Raw genomic sequence first — 19707 nt, 5'->3', positions numbered from 1 at the left:
GGTAATAAATTCCCAAACAGGAATTCCCAAATATCCCCGTAAAACAGACCTTGTGTTTAAGGGCCTGTTTTAGTTCCAAGACTCCTGAACCCCAACCCATTGCAAACAGGTCCATAGAGACGGAACATGTGTACTTCCTAAATAACTCTGACCTCAAGGTGATTTTTAAAAGTTGATCAGAGGGGGAAATTGGATGGTGGACCGTGACATCTACATTTCAACCTGATCTCCACAGAGGAACTAAAGGATACAAACCTTATATAATGCTACTGATCTACCGCAAACAGATGTGGTAACTTTATGTAGCTACATTTCAGGAACAGTGGAATACAAATGTTTAATGTAAAATTTTTTTTGTATTATTATGTTTTAAGATGTTCTAATTCCTGGTTTTAATGGATGTTTTGCATAATCTTGTGCTGGTCTGTGACCCTAATAAAACTAAGGCACTAGGGGCAGCCCTAACTGCTGGCAGGGGAGGGTCCTCCTCACACATGTAACCTAACCCGCGTAGCCTGCTCACCTTGCTAGAGACTCATGAGGTTCAACCTTTCCCAGTTGGGAATATCGACCCTTTCACTGCCTTGGCCACCAGAGCTGTGCCTGTGGAGTGCCTCCCAGCTGAGTATGTTCAGAATGCCCTGCATCCCTCCGGTGGGCTGCATCTGCTTGCTGGTACTGCCCGGGTAAGGCAGGAGCTTTGAACCAAAGGTGGACTGCCGCCACAGCTGGAGGCTCCATTTCTCAACCGCAGCCCTTGAACCAATGTCCTTGCTGCCCCCTTGCCCCTTTCTGTCAGCAGAACTCCTGTACTTGGACAGAGTGTGGTCCCCATGCCATCCAATGTTGAGAAGGCTATACCTTGTCAGCATTACCTCGTCAGCAGCCCACGTGGACCAAAGCTATGGACTGTCCTTTGAAAAGGATCCCCCCCCCCACTTCAGAGGGTCAAGGTATGGGTGGGCAGAGGGAGACGGGCCCTTGTGGCCTTGGCTGCCCCTTGGCCACTCTGTGTGGGGCAACCCTTGAGCCTGCGAGGTGGGGTTGGATTCTGCAGCCCCTTGGGGGAGAGGGCAGCTTGGCATGGTTCTGGAGTGGGGATCTGGTACCAAGGAAGGCCAAGAGGGTTGGGAAGGGCACCAGGGAGTTCTGAAGAGTACTCTCCTGTGAGAAAAGGGGGGAGGGTCAGAATCCAGGTTAGAACTTCATATATACAATGTTCAGCAAAAATGTTTGGCTCATTCTTTTATCACACAACATTTGAAAGTTAAGACCTAACATTGCCATAATTATTTTCAGCAGAATGCTCTGTGGGACAGCCAATTTTACTGGTTTCCCCAAAACACAAAACAACAATCTGATCAACAGATTCTAAAAACTTTTTCTGTAACGGGTATGTTCTAGAACATATGGCACAAATGGCTCACTGAGAACAATAGAAGATGCTTGAAAGCCCAAAGGATATAGTAGCGACCAGGAGTGCCCATTGCCTTTCATGGGCTCCACTGAAACACATTAGAGAAAAGTTGCAATGAAAATATGGTAGGGACTAAGAGAAGCCTGTTTGTGTCCTGTAATAAGGACACCTCAGTCTACAAGCATAATAACTGTTCTGCCACTATAAGGACCGTCCCCAGAGCAACACGACAGACCCTGGGAATGCCTCAGGACGGGAATGACAGCCTCTAGGAGCAGCATATGTCACAATTCTACTTATATATACTCAACTACTGAAGTGGGGTTTACGTCTTTTGAAACTCATTGTATGTCTTTTATAAATTCTTTCTCCTCACTCTGCATCGGTCTGCTAAAGATACAGCAAACTCTGATGTTTCATAGAACCAACCATGCTTGTGGAATCCAGCAACAGCAACATCTCAGGCCTCTAAGAAGGCAATAGTCAAAAAGTAATAAGACTCTCTCACCCAAAGCAAGACATTGTCTAGAGATCCATCTGATAGCAACAAATTCCTGCAAAGACACATGCCCAGGTCAGTCATGGGCGGACATAACTCCCCCCAAAATGATCCACTTATTAATTGCCTTCTTTATTAAAAATACTGCAGACACATGTGGTGTCCCATTTAGAATGGACTTCCTTGCAGAATCAGTATCTTCCTAGGCAGCAATCTTCAAAGTATTTTTACTTCATCCCCGTAAGATTTGAAAATCGCTGCATGTTCTGGTGCAAAAGGCAGGTGAGATCATAAGGGCTATTGCATCACAACTAGGGGTCCTACTGGAGGAGAAGTGAGGCCAGAAGGCAGCTTGTTAAGACAAACCATAATTTTGCAGTTTCCCCTTTTGCCCAGACACTGCATCAGCCTGTTCTCTTGCAGAGCTGTTTGTTACACAACATGCATCCACAGCAATCCACCATTCTCCAGGCAGAAATTTGGGGGGTGGGAGGGGGGGTGGAGGCCTGCCCACCTTCACACCAGAGGACCACATCAAATGCAGGCCTACTAGGAATATAGGCTCAGACAAGGTCTAGAGCAGCCTTTCTCAACTTCTTTACCCTTGAGAAACCCCTGAAACATTCTTCAGGTTTTGAGAAACCCTGGAAGTAGCATCAGCAGCAGGCCTCTGCACCCTGCCACACCAATGGAAGTCACATGTCTCCAAAAGTAACACTCCTATAGGGTGTGATATCACCTCCTCCCTCAAAGCCAGAAAAAGCCCAATGGCCTACTCCACTGGGCAGGCATCCTCTGCTCCATCACCTCCTGCTGCTGCAGTTAAAATGAGAGTACTTACCCCTCTGGACTCCAGTCGCTACCTCATGTGACAAGCCTCAGCCAGCAACGATTTTTATGACTGGGACCCCACCCCTTTCCACCCCTTCCAGACCTATCATTGGCCGTTTTGGGAGGAGGAGATCAGGTCAGCATAACCATATATGGTCATATTATTCAACAATTTTTTAAAATAAATAAATAAAAAACATTTACTCCCACTCAGTTGGTGAAAGCCTGTTGAGATAGCCTGGTCTACAGGTTCAGACAAGATGAACTTAGTTGTCATGAAAGATCCATTGCTGAGTAGATCAGCCAGGTTAATTCCTTCAGGGGGAGTCATTCCAGAGCCCTGTATCTCTGTGTTTCTCCATCTCAGTCTTGGGTACAGTTGTAAGAGCTGGCATTTCGGTTGCCCTTTTTGGAATGGCACGTATACGATCACTGTCTCCAACTGAAAAATCGAGAGTGGTTAACTGTAGTTGCACATGGAATTCACACACTACGTTTTGCATGGATCTACACATTCAGTGAGGCCTGTGAAAACTTCAAAGATGAGCACCACAGTATTTAATGAGGGAAAAGCTGTGTTAAATGCAGAGCAATTTCATGAAGGCAATACCTCAGCCTTAAAAAAGCAAGAAGATTCACAAGCCAATATGTCAGGAAGGGCGGGGTATAAATCCAGTAATAAATTTTAAAAAATCAATACGTTAATTCTCTCTGCCCCAGTTGCTGGAGCCCCTGAAAGACAGTCTTGTCTCCTATGGGGAGAAAGCCTGAGAAGTCTTGTTGCAGCCTAAAAGCGGCAGCTTTTATCCTCACGCTGCTCCCACGCAAAGAAATAACGAGCCTGACATGACTGCAGTAAGTTCCAGGCAATTCCTCCCCCCCCCAGCCCCCAAGGGAGCACCAGTTCTTGACTGCCAAGGATAGACCCAGATCTTCTGATCAAAGACAAAACAAAAAGCCCTGCTATTTGCTTTTAAGTCCGACTGAATTCTGTGACAGCAACTCCTAATTCACCATCTCTGAGCTGTCAGCAAGTGGGAAAGAACTTTGTGACACTTACTCAGGACTGCTTCATACGCAACTCCATGCTGAGTTAATAGGTCTTTCAATTTCTGTGCATCTTTGGAAAGTTGCCTATATTCCTAGAAGGAAGGGAAATACAAAGGTTCAGTAGGTACCAAGCACTCAAGAGGAGTAGCAAGAGGTTGCTTTTCCTTAGAAAGTCATTTCTGAGATCTGCTCTAATTACTTGGCAGTTCTCAGGATCTTTGCAATAATCACACAGTGAATTTCACAGTGCTCTCAACAGATGGCATTCATAGGCAGCTCTTAATACATTTCCCACCTCTGCCTGGTTGTTATTTAAATAAATGATTATTTGTCCTGCTTATCCCACTCACTGGGGCCCAATGCAGCTCGTATGCCCATTCCGTCCTCCTCCTCCATCTTATGCTCACAATAACCTTGGGAAGTACACTGGCTTAAAGAATAAGCAACAGTCTACAGTCAGCCAGTGGGATTCCATGGTAAAGGAGAGATCTGAACCTCGAATCATGGTTCCTAATCCAATTCCCTAACTGCTGCTTCGCACATGTACTCAGTAAAGGACTCCACTTAGACAGATAATGAGTCACTGGCAAAACAACTCTTTCCATTTTCTGTACCTTATTGCAGTTTTCCAGAGATTCAAATTCCTGTGGCTGAAGTTTATTTTTTTTCTCACTCTGTGCCTCTTTTGTTGATTTAAAAAATGTGGCTTCTTCAAATATTTCTCTCAACTTTTTCTCGTATCCCTGGAACAGTAAAAACACCAAATCACACTCTATTTCCTCTCAAGGCCACCCATTTGTTTTTCACATAACACTTCAGTTAAAATAAATTATATGGAGACCTTTTAGATGTTCAGAGGTGGTTTGCCATTGCCGGCCCCCATGTCACGGCCCTGGTATTCCCTGGAAGTTTTCTATCCCAATACTAGCCAGGATCACCCCTGTTTTACTTCTGAGATCTTATGAGAGTTAGCTAGCCAGGTCAGGAATCCATTAATCAGTCAGTAGGAGGGTTTACATCACGTTTCCCATTATAAAATGGATGCAATTCCAGGGAAAACTTAGATGAAAGCTGGCTGCTCTATGTCAGTGAGCAGGCAACCACAGCTTGTATAGCTCTGAGGTCAAAGGAGAGTCACCTCAGACCTTTGACCAGGTAGCCTAGAAAGACAAGAGACTCCTCTGCCTCAATTTCTCAGAATCTGTGCAAAGGTCCTACGGCCAGATCCTCTCCTTCAAAGGCTGAAACTAAATGTGTGCTTATTAGGAAGTAAGCCCCTTTGACTTCATTGGGACTTTCTGCCAAGAAAGGATTCATGGGATTAGGCCAGAATAAGTTGCAAGGTTTCCACAGAAACAGACAAATGCAAAAAAGTGACCAAGACTAACTTTGGCATTACTAAAACAGTTTGGGCTGAGATCTACTGGAATACTTTGGAACTGACTAGATCCAACTTTGGGCAAAATTGAGAGTCTAAGCCTGAAGTAGAAACTGGAATAGATCAGCCCACCACTTAGGCTCACAGGAATGATGAGAAACTCCTCTTGCCCAGGGATTTCTGAATGCAAGGAAACATTCTGGGGAACAAGGGACACTTTCAGTACGGTGAACCATAAAGAAGTGAAAGAAGAAACCAATAAGGCAGAGGTGGCTTCTGTGGCCGATGGCAGAGCTGCCAGGTGTCTGGTGCCTGTAATGATGCGTAATGATGTCCCTGAGCCTCCAGAATAAGTCCATGATAATGAATTAAACAGAGGATTTTCCCCTCAATTCATGCCCCTTTTATACAGATGTCAGCTGTAACTCTGACTGACAGCCACTACTTCCCTGATTGCTGGATGTAACATGTGAACTCAATCCGATTTTCATTTCCATCAGGTTATTTTGCTTAATACTTGATACAAATTGAATTTTTTAATAAACAAACTCCATCGTACAGGAATTCCACATATTTAACTAAGAAACCCTCATTGGCTTGAATCTACACAGCGGAATACTCAAGTTGAATGATCAGTTCATAAGGATATTATAACCCAGACTAGGACTTCCAGGTCTGTACACACCAAACGTGTTAAACAGGGAACTGCAAACCTGTTTTGTGACCATCTCTTCATAAAGTGACTGCTCTACATCATCCCACTTTCTTCGGAGGGCTTCAGGCAAGGCTGGGTACACTGGAAAAAGAAAAGAAACGATCCTGAGGGCTGCAGCTGCCTTTCTGCCTACCCCCCCACACACACACATGTTTTATCTTCACAGTTCATAGGACTTCCCCACTCCTGACCAGTAGCAAACGCAGGGCCCTGATGAATGAACACCACTGGCATGAGGGATGTGTGCTCTTCTCCTGGAAGATGGCTCCACCATAGGAAGCTTCCTCAGTCCTTGCTGCATATTTGTCACATTGTATGTTGTGGGAGGGAAGATTATAATGGTGAACGCCTGTGGAGCCAGGGCGTCTGTTCCTGATCCTTTACTCTGGCCATTGGTCATCATTGTTGTTGGCAGAGTATTCCTCAAAGGTAAACTTTACCTTCCAGGGCCCTCCCCCATGCCTCTCTGTGAGGCAATTGAAAACAAAGCTCCTTTTCCCACAGGCAGGGCTGTAATTGACCCCTTTCCCCGGGGGCTTTCTGGCCACAGTTACTACACATGGTGCCATGGAGCTAGCCTGCTGATCTACCTTGGCTAACTTGCAATATTTCCTCGAGGCTACTACTGGGTACTTCAAGCTTCTGTCTGGAGGCAGGCCCAAAGCTTTGGGCTACAGGTGTCTGCTGCTGCCTTCTTCTCTGCTGTGGCTATGGCCATGTTTGCACACTGCAGGGTAACTGGGCCAGCACTGTATGTATGACAAGTATTGCAAGGGCACAGTGCGGTGACTGGTGGGGACAAGATATGTGGACTTGGATTCTGGGACTGCTTCCCCTCCCTTGCTTTGACGCATCTTGCTAACCTTGCTATGTAAAGTAGACGAGACTATGTATAACTGCAGTTATGCTACACTTGCATGCTGTTGGCTGTGGAAGGCATTCCCGCAGCAGGACACTGTAGTCAGCCAAATGCTCTTTCCTGTACCTGTTTGATTGGATCGCAGCCCTAATGGTGAAACTGCAAGGTCAGACAAGCACAGCCCTTGGTGTCATAGAACCCTGCAAGATTCCCAGACTTCACCAATGTCCAGGGCTAAAATAACAGCACAAGCTATAGACAGCAACTTTTCTGGCTCCCCCTCCCACCACCCCAAACCGCAGGTCAGATGGCCCTACCTAAGAGAGAATGCGGGTGGCAAACGAGTGGCGTTTCAAACATCAGAGAATAAACGCAAGTGCTTGGTTCAGACACGTGAGCTAGTTTGTTGCTCTTTCCACAGACAAGGAGAACCTGGAAGCAAACAGCCATTGCCAGTTTTGTATTGAAGTCACCTTTCACCCAGAATCACACGCTCAAGCACTGCACGAGAAAAACAGCTAAATCTTGTGTCCCTTCAGGACAAAGAATAGCTCCTGTGTCTTCTTGCCCCAAATATAGCACTACAAACAGGCAGTCTCAACAACCCCCCATTTTGCCTACAACCCATTTTAGGGAAGTGCCACTACCACCACTTTAGACACTGCAGTACAGGATAAGAAACTATTAGTACTTCCATAAAGGGTCTGATTGCTGTACCTTGGTCTGTCTGTTCCTGGTTTCACAGGCATCTCCATCTCTCATCCACATGCCAACAAATGTATTGTTTTCAATTTCCCATTCATGCCAGATACTGAAAGATCGGGGGGGGGGGGGGGAGAATTGTGTTCTCACTTCCTGTTTTTAGCATTGTGTGCAGCATAAGCACAGATTAAAACAAGGGAGGCTTTAACACTCAAAAATAACATTAAGTATGCACATTTTAAGCTCACAATGTGGGACAGAGCCACTTCTATGCACTTGTCACTTTGTCTCTTGGATTGCAGAAAGGAAGCTCAAGTAAGGCTGGAAAAGGGCAACCGGTCCTTACCCAAGAATCCCACTGTAAGCATTCCATCGGAAAGTTTGCTCGTGCTGGGTAACATTCTGGAAGGGGCAGAATTCATATTTGTACCTAAAGAGAGCCCAAAGACGGTCACAGCAGTCTCCGGCGCAGTCCTTCTTTTTCACCCATCCCCATCCCGGCTACTTACGTGGACTCCATGTAGCTGAAGCACTTGCCCACCAGCCGGAGAAGATGGGCAGGACCTACAAACCAGACAGACAAAACAGCTTAAGCCCTTCCTGATGCAGAAGGCTAGCTTCCCAGGGATGCTGTGGCAGTCAGCCGGAGGCAGTCAAGGTGGAAGATCTGTGACCGAATGGGAGATGGAGTGTGCCTGGAAGCCACAAGATGCAGCTCCGCCTTTCCCTGCCACCCCCCGTGGGCCTTACCTGAAGCTGGTGCAGGGCTGGTTTTGGGCTGCAGGCGCTGCGCAGGAGGCAGGAAAGGGTTGTGCAGCCTGGGGAGGGAGGGAGGGAAGGAAGGCCATGGGTAGGGTCGCCAACTCTGGGTTGGGAAAGGACGCTTCTCCAGGCCGGGCACACGGCTGGCTGCGGGGTCCAAAGCCACGGCCCTGTTCTCCGGGGGATCTCCTGCCGCAGCCCCCTGAGACCCGCCTCTCGCCCTCCCTGCTCACCCGAAGCTGTTGGGCTCCTCCACCACCTTCATCTTCCCGGCGACGGCAGAGCCTGCAGGAGACACCAAAAGGCCGGTCAGGCAGGCGGCCGGTCAGGCGGGCGGGCGGAGCAGCGGCGGCCCTCCCCTCGACCCCCTCCCCTCGACCCCCTCCTCACCTGCGCCGAGGAGCAGCAGCAGCAGCAGCACAAGCGACGCCATCCGCGCCCGGAAGTTGCGCGCGCCGCCCTTCTTCCTTTCCTCCCGGCCACCGTCCTCGCCCCCGCGCACCCCGGAAGCGGAAGCCAGGGCGCCTCCGGCCTGCCGCGATGGGTCGGAGCCGCTGGCGGCGGGGGGCGGCGGGCAAGGCCCCGGCGGGGGGCCGGCGCTGGCGGGAGGCGGCGGCGGCGGCGGCGGTGGCGGAGGAGGAGGAGGCGGCGGAGGGCCCTCCTCCTCCTCCTCCCGCCGCCTCCGCCCGGGGGTCCCTCCCGTGCCCGGTGGCGCTGTGGGACTTGGCGCAGTGCGACCGGCGGCGCTGCACGGGGCGGCGGCTGGCGCGCAAGGGGCTGGTGCAGATGCTGCGGCTCGGGCAGCGCTTCGGGGGCCTGGTCCTCAGCCCCGTCGCCGCCCGCTGCGTCTCGCCCGCCGACAGGTCAGTCTTGCCCGCCCGGCGTGGAGGGGAGGGCGGCCCGGCTCCGGAAGCGCGGAGCAGGCCCAGGCCGAGTGCAAGGAGAATTAGCTCTACCCCCTCCCTGTCGGGGGACCCTAAACTCGACAGAGACCGGCTTCCCGGTGCATGTTGCGCGTGTGCGGAAGGGAAGCCACTTGAGCAGCCGCTCATTAACACCGGAAGTCCCGCTCTGTGGAGCTTTAACTCAATCTTTTCTCCCTACTTTTTCATTACTTTCCCAAAGCCGATCTCTGTGGAATGTCATTATTCACTTTGTTCCAAGACTTATGGGACAGACATGCCAGGTTTTCCTGATGCAGAATGCCTTGTTAGATTGCACCATCAGCCATTATTTACATACAGCCCCCAGTATATGCTGTCCTGTGCCCTTGAATCTGGAGGTACCACCATGTATCTGTCATGTTAACTGGTTACTACAAGTACAGAAACCTTCCTTTTTATAAAGTGTGCCTGGATGTTCTATACTTCTGTATAAAGCTCTCTACCTGCGCTAGTGTAGCTTGCCCCTTGACCCCCACCTACCCATAATGCTCCTGGAGATCCACTCAGGGAAGCACAATTGAGGCAGGCAGAGTAGGGAACGGGAGTAGGAAAGTTGGCATTTTTGGAGTGCAGTTCGAGTAACACTGCCTAGAGATGAATGAGTGTTCATCTCTAGCACTGGATTTCAGAATGAGGTTTTTAAAGGCTGCTTGATTCTCCTCCTGCATTTTTAGACAAGTTGTGGCTCAGAATGGAGTTGCTGCAATCGACTGTTCTTGGGCAAAGCTGGATGAGACACCATTTAACAAGATGAGAGGAAGCCACCTCCGACAGTTGCCATACTTGGTGGCTGCAAATCCCGTGAACTATGGCCGGCCATACAAGCTGTCCTGTGTGGAAGCTTTTGCTGCTGCTTTCTGTATTGCAGGTGAGGTAGATGCACAGGAATGTTGTTGCCTGTCTAACACATTTTTCCAGTCTTTCTCCAAAGGATGCGACCCTTGTACAAACTTTTCACTGGCAACAAGCCTTGGAGAAAAGGATTGGACTATGGCAGAATGCTTGGCCTACAGGCAGCCAATGTATATTTTAAATCATCACCACCCCCACTTCCTCAGTCCAAGCCTTCTTGAAAGCATCATCAAAAATGGGGGTGGGGGGGAGGACAGGAAGGCTCATAAGAGTATTTTAAATGGGTAGCTGTGTTGGTCTGAAGTAGCACAATAAAATCAGAGTCCAGTAGCAGCTTTAAGACCAACAAAGATTTATTCAGGGCGTGGGCTTTCGTCAGTTAGTCTAACGAAGAGTACTTGCACTCGAAAGCTCATGCCCTGAGTAAATCTTTGTTGGTCTTAAAGATACTACCGGACTCTAAGAGTATTTCAGATAATAGACTGTGACCTTCTCTTGCCATGGCAGATGTTGATTTTGTCACAAATATTCACTTTGCTTGTCACCATTCAGTGGTCTGGTCCCCTGTCAGGTGCACATGTAAGAAGAACATTCACCTGGACAGCAAATTCTTCTTTGTTGCCAACTGCTTGTTTGGAGTAACCTCTCTCTGCCTCAGCTGGTGATAGAAGCCCTATTTACTGGCCCTATTCACAACCATGCTTCAGGAGAGGCCAAAGGGGAGGGCGCTATATATATTTATAATAATAAAACGATTAATAGTCAATACAAGCATCAACAGTATCTCCATAATTTAAAAACAGTGTTTACTTACCAGCCTTTCCTTTTTTAGGGTTCTCGGATATTGCCACAACCCTCCTGAAAAAATTTAAGTGGGGAATGGTGTTCCTTGATCTCAACAGAGACCTCTTAGAGAAATATGCAGCCTGTAGCTGTGAAGAAGAAGTGGTGAGAATTGAGAGAGAATTTCTGGCCACCACCCCAGAAGAAGAAGAAGTAGGTAAGAATGCTCCTTCTTTCTCTGTATAACAAACAGAAAAGGGCTGCACTGCTATGCAAACTCTGGGGAGTGTTTTCTAATAGTCTTAGTTCAGTCTTTTCCAAAACTCATTTTGCGATCCCTTCTTTCCTCTGTAGGCCCCATGGGTCACTATTCATCTGCTGAGTTACCTTCTTTTACTTTCTGTCTCAGGACCACACGTTTCAGCTGTGGTACCTTTCCTATCTGTAGCTCCCAGTGTCTCCAGGGAAGACTTTCTGCAGAGGCAGGAGAAATAACTGTGTCTGCCAAGCAAGATCTTTCTTGCATTTACCAGAGAGGACAGAAGCATTTTTTCCTTCCAGAAGCCTAACGCCCCTATGAAACCTGGTCTGGGAACATCCCTAAAAAAGGAAGGAGACGCCTGTGGGAAAAATCCTTACAGCCAACCTTCTGAGGCTTCTATTGCAGCCTTAGGGGGGAAAACTAACCATTTTGAATTTTGGCTTTTCAGACCCTTTTGATGTTGATTCTGGAAAAGAGTTCTGCAATCTCAACCGGCCTGCCAGAGGGTAAGGAACTGCAGTTGTTTATTTCTCTTTCAGGGGGGTTTCTTGGCTTGTTTAATGCCGGTCTCATGTTTGTTTGTAGAGTGATTCCAACTGGTGAAAATACAGCTGAGTCATCGAGCAGCAGCTCAGAAGAACAGGATTGAAACATCGTGAAGGGTTCAAAAAGGGGAAGACTACAAGTCATTGAGCCTTCCCCACAGCCAGCTGGGCTCAGGTGGGACTGGCAAACTACTTTCCCCACCCAGGTGTGGGCCAGCTAGTTCAAGGCAAGAAGCATGATGTGCTGAATTATCTTTTTCACCACTCCTCCCCTTTCCCACTAGACATTGTTGGTTCTGCCTGGTTACGATGACTGAATTTATGTTCCCATTTCAGTTATTTGTATGATTGCTAACAAACTTTTAAAAATTAGTAGTGTATGGGAATCTTCAGTTTTTTATTAGAATTAGTTCATTTTACATCTCATCTCTGGAACAGAAACAGCAGAGGGGGAAGATTGAGCATCAAGAACAGAATTTATTGGCTCAGAAGTTGGAATACGGGGGTGAGTCAGTTGCTGACAGAAATGTAAACAGTAGCTCAAGGGCTATAAATATGCTACATGGCCCAGTAACAGCAGCAAAGAATCCCAATTTGTTGTTTGTAGGTCTATTTGGAAACTGACTTGGGACCCACTAGCCAACAAGCCTATAGGTCTGCCAGGGACTACTGTCGGCTGTTTGAATGGATAATAAAAGTTTATTTCATCCAACAGTACAAACTGATAAATTATAAACATATAGCCATCATTTTTAAGTGAAGAGGAAAGTTCAATGCTCCTCTGTTTAAGTTACAGTATAAGGTGGTGGTGGGGGGACCCAAGGGTAGAAGGGTCATATTCCTCTACATTTATTTGCCAAGCCATAGCACATGCCAGTTTTCCCCGGGGCAACTGAAAGCATTTGGCATCTCTAATGTACTTCTGCTTAAGAGATGCCAAATTAAGACTACAATTTTTGGGGGGCAAGTAAAACTACTCTTTCCCATCCAGCAAAGTGCTGTCCAGCCAGCAAGTTCTCAAGACAGGAATTTTCCCTCTCATTTTCATGGCAGCTACCAAGGACTGTTCCCCTAAGCTGTGGCCATCACCTGATTTAACAGAGAACCAGTGAAAGGAAGACCAGAAAGCTTTATAGAAACAGTTTATTTACTCTAAACAGCAACACAGACAGAACGCCAAAACACAACGGAAGTGACGCAGAATCACTGGCTGACTTTGGATCTGAGGCTTTTAAGCAACAACCACCTAAATCTTTACCAGTAGAAAACAAATCAAGGGAAGGAACAGGGTGGAGAGCTTTTTTCATACAGCCAGGCAGAGGCAAAATATACTTCTAGACAGTTTAAAGCATGCCTGCATCAGAGAGCAAAGAAACTAGGAGATACTAGTGAATTTATAGAAGTATAAAAGTTTATAGTTTTACAGCAGTTGAAATACTGACATCAATATTAAAATAAAAGCAAGTTTTACATAACAATCAAAAATACAAAAGACTGAAGGAAGAGACCCTGTATGAAAAAACTGGGGGCAATTCAGCAAATTTAGAACTGTATACAAGTGGCGAATATGGAAAAATGGCACACATACAACCCCCTCCCCTAAGTGACTATTAATTGTACATAGCGACATTAGATTTGCAAAAGTTTTGTAAACAAGTTCTTGCCAAATTAATCCCTTCCTTTAAGATGCTGCATGACAGGAGCTTATGATGGTGCAAATTTCTTGGCTTGTGCTCGAACCCTCTTTTCATATTCCACTCTGTTTTGGCTGGATAAAGAGAATAAGATTACTAAGCTTCCAGAAAAATGTGAGAAAGCAGAGCTGCTAACTAGCATTGTGTTCCAGAAGCTGGGGGGGGGGGGGCAGCATCATGTTGCCTTTGAAGCAGTTGAGCAGGGACCACTCTAGGCTGGAAGGGGAAAGCAACCATGCCCAGGCAGCACAACCTGCAAGTGCCACAACACTTACCCACAGCCAATACTTTACATCACAGCAGACCCTTCCAGGCACAGCTCTGAAATACCTTTGCAGGTCATGGGCCCCTCACAAAGAGCCTGTTACAAACGAGGGGGCCTGTACTTGGAAACTAGGTGGGAGAAGACAAGGAACTGGAGACTAGTGGTGGTCCAAGAGGAGAGTGGAAGTATCATTTTTGGCCACAGGACCCATAAACTTTCCTGTGTCTCTCCTGCTCCCTAGCAGCTATGCCTCTCCCTTCTGCTAGGAAGCCCACAAAGTTGTTTTAAATGAGATTTGGGGGTGCAGCATCAACTTTATCTTAGTGTTTACAAGCAAACTTGAAGACTGTTTACTTTAAAGATATTTGTTAGTTTAGGCACTCCAAGACACTTCAATGATTTCAGACAGAAACAAGAAGCATCCACATAGCTATTTTTGGCACAGTCGCCAAATGAAACCTTGAGTTAAAATTTTATACCAGTCATTAATTCAGACACCCCTGCAGGGCCCATTTTGCAGAATTATTGATGGAAGGTTTTTTTTGGAAGAGATGGAAGAGACTCACTAGGCCATACATTTAGTGAACTTGCTACATGCACAAGGAAACCACAACACAAAAGACACACAGATGGGTTTCTTGGGAAACAAGGCAGACCTTGTAGTATTCAGGGCTCTCCCAGGCCAAGTTCTAGGACAGCTACATGAATAAGCCCCTCTGGTGCAGAGGTCTACCAAGATACTCTGCTGCAAACCTCCATGCTGCTTCTGCCAACCACTAAGGAAGTGCATTTGGAAGAGGAGACAACTCCAAGCCAAATCAACACACTGTGCTCTAATTTACATCACCACAAAATTGCTGCCTTGGAGGGGAGGCTTGGATTCCATTTTTATGGACATGCAGCAACTCCTGGCTGCTGATGAGCAACCTGTCAGGCTGCCTTTGCTCAGCACAATACTGCTAGCCAGGGCAAGGGGAAGACTGGCACCCATGCCCCCTTTCCTCATTAGGACCGTTTATGCACTGGGAATGTCACCGCCCCAGCTCTTGCGCAGGAGCACAAATCGGGGGCAGATGAGGTGCAGCAGGCCAAATGCTCTCCCATGTGGGTGCAGGAAGAGGTGGGGCAACCTGCCATGACTAAAACTCCAGCCTGCAGCACAGCATGAAACCTCCAGTGCATAAATGGTCTAGGTGATAAGGCAACATCTGCCTCAATGTCCTAGAAATTTCAGCACAAACAGCAAATGAGAAAAGAGAGTCATAGAAGATGGTTCAGAGATTCCTCTGTGCTTTGCCTTTCATTTAGAAATGTCCATTTCCAGAATCAAAGCTCAGCTGAAAGGAAAATGCTTGGGGCAAGGGCTTAGCTCCTTTATTCCATTTCTGTGTCTCAAGACACATAAACACCCTTCCATTCTGATCCCCCAAAACTGATTTGTGCCCGATGTCATTTCCTTCCTGGGCTTCTGAAGCCCCTTGCCTTTGTCCACAGTGCAAGCTTTCACCACCTACCAAACAAGGACTTTTTCTGCTCTCTGAAATTGGGCAGAGACAATCCTTGAAGGGAGGCTACACTAACTGGGTCGAAAGCAAGACAGTTTCACCCAGATGTGTATTTCCTATTGTAAGCAGTAGAGTGAAATACATGATATAAAGGGAAAAAAAGTCTAGAAGTGAAAAATACATCCAAAAGAAACTGTCACCAAGCTTGGCCAGGTTTAATGGGCTACTCACCAATAAATTGTGTAGGCCTCTGCTTGAGCTGGGTCTTGAATATTTGGTTCATTTAGAAGTTCTTGGATTCCTAACAAGATCTACAAGATTCCAGAGACAAACCAGATCTCTTTGCACAAACATGTTACTACAAAATGCAGCAGCATGCTGGATATTAACAAGTACATTCCTTAAAAGTGAATTTAAACTTTTTAAAGTGGATTATGTTTCTGGGTTTAATTATAATTGCTACAGATCAGTACATATGTGGATTCCAGAAATATAACCCAAAATGCTGCACATATGATCCAAGTCAGATTTAAATGGTAGCGGAACTGAATTATTAAAAATGCGTTTCCTCCAGCCTAACTTTGCCTAAGAGAGATCAGACATGGAGAGCATTATGTCGGAAAAATGTCCTACCTGTTTAATTGTGATGGCAGGCCTCCAATCCTTATCCTCTTCTAAGATGGACAGACACACCGTACCTGAAGGGTACACATTCGGGTGGAATAACGGTGGTTCGAACTTGCCTGCATAAAAAAGAACAAATTAATTGTTACAAAAAAATGCATTAACTGGTATTCAAACAAAGCATTTGGTTGGTATTTCCTTTGAAAAAGAAAGGTGAAATAATTGTAAGGAATTTAAAATGCAGTCCTGTACGCATTCCAACTCGGATACATTATTTTTACTCCAGAGGTTTGTGACTAAGAGGCTGATTTTGGTTCAGTGCAGCATTAAGTTTGTTCAGTGCAGCTTCCACATTTGAATAGAAGCTTATTTACAAGCAAAAGCAGCAATTTAGCAATCAAATTATGCCCAGAGATATTTACTGCAGAATTCCCATCCAAAAAATCGAATCAACCCCTTGGAAGTCCAAGCAGCACACAGCTGATCCCAAAGCACATTTCACAAATAACATGCTTGAATGTTGTGGGCGGTTCACTGACATGTCAGGGCAGCAAATTCAACATGGCAAATTCAACAAGGAAGTTAAAAATACAAGAGCTACAAAAATCAGCAGTACAACATGAAGAAAGCAATCATGAAGACAACACTCAACTGATTGAACAATATGCTGTCAGGGAACAAAGAGGGGTGCAAAGGAATGACTGCACGTGAACTGTACAATTTATGCATTTTCACACAGCATGGTCAGTGTGAGAAGACAAAATAAAGTTGTTTCAGCCCATAAAAGCAATCCCTTTGTAATGCACATGAGAAAGAGCTGAGTTGCTACAGAAACTGCCTTACAACTCACATTTTGGGGGTGAAGAGGGATAATCATCCTTGAACAGCATCCGTAATTTAAATAAACCTCCTTCCCATGGTGTCTGTCAGAAAAGAATAGAGCAGTTAGTAGTGGTTGAATGGCATTTTATTAGCCAGGAATGATTAAAGATAGGTCCCAACTAGAGAGAAGCCTCATACATTGAAACACAAAAAGCTGTGGACATATTACCAAAGTTAACTATAGGCAAATGTTAGATCAGTGAAAACTGGCTAACGTGATTCACTGGTATGCCAAGGTAGCAACTGAAAATGGAAGCCTATCATGGTATGCCGACATACTCATATCCTTTAAAAGCAGCAGCACCTTTAAATTAAAAAAAAATGCTGAAAGACCTCTTCAGACAAGCTGGGATCCCCATCTAATTTGGCCCTACAGCCTCAGCTGATCCTCGGAGGGAAGCCAGTCTCATTCAAAACCGATAATGTTTCCAGAATCTGGGGACCTATTTTCTCAAAATAAAGGCAATAGGCGGTCTGGGCCCAGTAAACCTGAGGGACCGCCTATCCGCCTACACCCCTCAAAGAGCATTCTGCTCTACCTCCTCCAACCTCTTGGTGGCCCCTGGCCCCAAGGAAGCCCGCTTGATGTCAACCAGGGCCAGAGCCTTTTTCATTCCCACCCCCACCTGGTGGAACGAGCTCCCAGAGGAGATCAGGGCCCTGACAGAACTAAAGCAATTCCACAGGGCCTGCAAAAGGGAGCTCCTCCACCAGGTATTTGGTTGAGGTCGACCTATCCATCACTTCCAAATGGCCCCCCAAGCCCTCCCCTCTTACCATGACTGTTAACAAATCCACCCAACCCCTAGGTCTCAGTACGAGTTGAGCTAAAGCTCTTTGCAGTTCCACCACCCTTTAACTGTTATTGTTGTTATTGTTATCATGTTATGTTATTGTTTTTACCACCTTACTGTTACCAGAATTATGTTACCTGTACCATTTTGTTGTTTCGTGTAAATCGCCCTGAGCCTTCGGAGAGGGTGGTATATAAATAAAAAATTCAATAAATAAATAAATAAGATAGTGAGAAACCAGGAGTACTGCACAAAGAAGAAAAACAGGTCACAGTGAGGCTGTGTCAGTCAAATAAATGAATATGCGTGGTGCCATTATGACAAGCAAAACGCTATACCTGTGGAGCCAAGTTCTGGCCAAATGCGCATGTTGCACTTACCCCTTTCTTCCCTGGAATAGCACATTCCCAATTCATGAGATTCATTGTGCCATCTGGATTTTTTGTTGGTACAGCTACAAATCCCTGAAACAACAAGGACATTAGCGGCATAAGAGACCACATGAGATGGTGACAATAGCACTATGCTTAAAAGGTGCTTTCGTGCCCTAATATAAAACATGCTGAAGCTCTACACTCTTTAACTTCATTCAGCGACATACTTGGGACTTACCAGAATTAAATTTTCGGGTCATGAAAGCGAGCTTTAGCTGGATGCCTTCTTAATGCAATGTTTCCCCTGGACACCAGCCTAATACTTGTGCCCGGCAATAACCACCTTGCATTGTTTGCAGGCGAACCGCTGAGCGGGAGCCAGCGGCCAGTCTCTGGGAGTGGGTGCTACAGGGCTTGCCAGTGAGGCTAGACTTGGGGGTGGTTGGTCTGAGCCAGCCGGGCATTGCAGCTGGTGAGCGGCAACACAGACCGGCAGCAGAGGATTAGGCCCCGGGCGCCAAAGGGGCCACCACACTGCTGCTGCTGCTGCCGCCGCCCCGCAAAGCCCCCCCCCCCGAGGCCCCTCCGCCCCGACTTACGAACGGGTGGTCCTTCCTCCAGGCCTTCCTCTCCTGGGCGAGCCGGCTGAGGGCGATGCCAGACATGCTTTCGGTCCTTCTGCAACGACACGAGCCCGCGCCCGTCAGGTCAGGCCAGGCCCCTCCTCCTCCCCGGTCCCGCTCCGCCCGGAGGGGCCGGCCTGACCTTGACGGAGCGGCGGCGGCGGCGGCGGCGGCGGCCTCCCCTCCCCCCCCCCCGCGGCCTAGTCCCACCACGCACCCCCCCCTGCCCGCCCGCCCGCCCGCCCGCCCGCGGGCGCCCCCGTCCCGTCCCGGCCCTCCCCGTCCCGTCCCGCGGGGCCTCACCGATGGGGGCGGCAGAAGCGCGCCTCGCTCTGGCTCTCGGCCGGCCGGTCTGTCCGTCTGTCTCCCTCCCGGATCGAGGCGGCAGCGGCGGGTGACCCGGATGTTCCCGACGCGCTTCCCCCTCCCTTTTGTCTCCCAGGCCGGACTTTCCCTCGCAGGAAGCAGAGCGCGCCGACGCAACTTGGCCCTCCGAGCCACCCGTCCGCCTACCGGCGCCTGCGCACTCCGAACCCCGCCGTCGCCGCTGCCCCCAGAGAGCCTGCGCGGCGCGGGAACCCCTGACGTCGCCGCCCTCCCGCGACGGGTACGGCCGGGGGCGGGGCCAAATCACCGCCTATCAGCGGCGCCCTTGCAGGGCCGGTTGCCGAGGAGACCGGGGCTCGAGCCGGCGAGGGATGCGCGCGCATCCCTCCCCCCACAGAAAGCTGGCCGGGCTGCCCCGGGGCCCCCTCCCGTCCGAAGGGGGGAATCCGCCGCACGGCCCGGCCCCAGTTGGCTGGCGGAGGGTCGCGAGAGGCCTCCGTCCGCGCTCCAAGCCCCGCCTGTCTGAGCCCGGGCCGGACCCCCCCCCCCTTCCCGCCCGCTGCATGCGGAAGCGCACGCTCTGCATAAAGCTTTGCTGGTCTTGAAAGGTGCCTGACCGAACTCGCACTTCGTTCGTTCTTCCACGAGGCCGCCCCTGGCAGGGAATGCACACCCCGTGCACAGAGCGCTCGGAAAGAGCGTGTCTGATATTTGGGTATGGATCCTTTTCCAGCCAAGATCCAGTTTCCTTTGGAGAGTGCTGGCAGGTACCAAATGCTATTCCCTAGGGCAAGAGATGGCTTTCACACTAAGGTGATCGAACGTGGACACCTAAAACCGTCTAACTCCCTCCAGGAAAGGCACAGTAGAAAATTCAAGTACCATTTTAAATTCTATCCCCAAAACTTAAGTGCCTCTTATGTGCTGGGGAGGACCAGGGCCCCATAGGCGCAACCCACTCCAGGTGGCCAAGTGGACAAGCAGCAACAGAAGAGGCGGGGCTGGGACACAATTCTGATT

At 48.2% G+C, this 19707-nt stretch overlaps 3 protein-coding genes across 3 annotated transcripts; 1 reads left to right on the top strand and 2 right to left on the bottom strand.

Annotated features, from left to right (window-relative positions):
* Positions 1-1230: 1230 nt before the first annotated feature.
* On the bottom strand, positions 1231-8711 carry GNPTG (N-acetylglucosamine-1-phosphate transferase subunit gamma). The gene is made up of 11 exons (XM_077316915.1): positions 8604-8711; positions 8447-8498; positions 8202-8269; positions 7961-8015; positions 7798-7881; positions 7467-7560; positions 7067-7181; positions 5889-5971; positions 4412-4540; positions 3808-3889; positions 1231-3189 (listed from the first exon to the last, which is right to left on the bottom strand). Exons 1-11 carry the CDS (start codon positions 8644-8646, stop codon positions 3065-3067), a joined length of 930 nt encoding a protein of 309 aa, XP_077173030.1. The 5' UTR covers positions 8647-8711; the 3' UTR covers positions 1231-3064.
* Positions 8712-8731: 20 nt separating this feature from the next.
* Positions 8732-13368, top strand: TSR3 (TSR3 ribosome maturation factor). The gene is made up of 5 exons (XM_077316916.1): positions 8732-9076; positions 9832-10025; positions 10842-11009; positions 11503-11560; positions 11640-13368. The coding sequence occupies exons 1-5, from the start codon at positions 8754-8756 to the stop codon at positions 11701-11703; spliced, it is 807 nt and encodes a 268-aa protein (XP_077173031.1). The 5' UTR covers positions 8732-8753; the 3' UTR covers positions 11704-13368.
* On the bottom strand, positions 12729-18917 carry UBE2I (ubiquitin conjugating enzyme E2 I). The gene is made up of 7 exons (XM_077316917.1): positions 18664-18917; positions 18337-18415; positions 17744-17827; positions 16538-16610; positions 15697-15806; positions 15295-15374; positions 12729-13367 (listed from the first exon to the last, which is right to left on the bottom strand). Exons 2-7 carry the CDS (start codon positions 18400-18402, stop codon positions 13304-13306), a joined length of 477 nt encoding a protein of 158 aa, XP_077173032.1. The 5' UTR covers positions 18403-18415; positions 18664-18917; the 3' UTR covers positions 12729-13303.
* Between the last annotated feature and the right edge of the window lie 790 nt (positions 18918-19707).

This window comes from Paroedura picta, chromosome 17 (assembly GCF_049243985.1).
Source record: "Paroedura picta isolate Pp20150507F chromosome 17, Ppicta_v3.0, whole genome shotgun sequence".
Classification (NCBI taxonomy): Eukaryota; Metazoa; Chordata; class Lepidosauria; order Squamata; family Gekkonidae; genus Paroedura; species Paroedura picta.
This window is presented reverse-complemented; position numbering and strand designations above follow the sequence as displayed.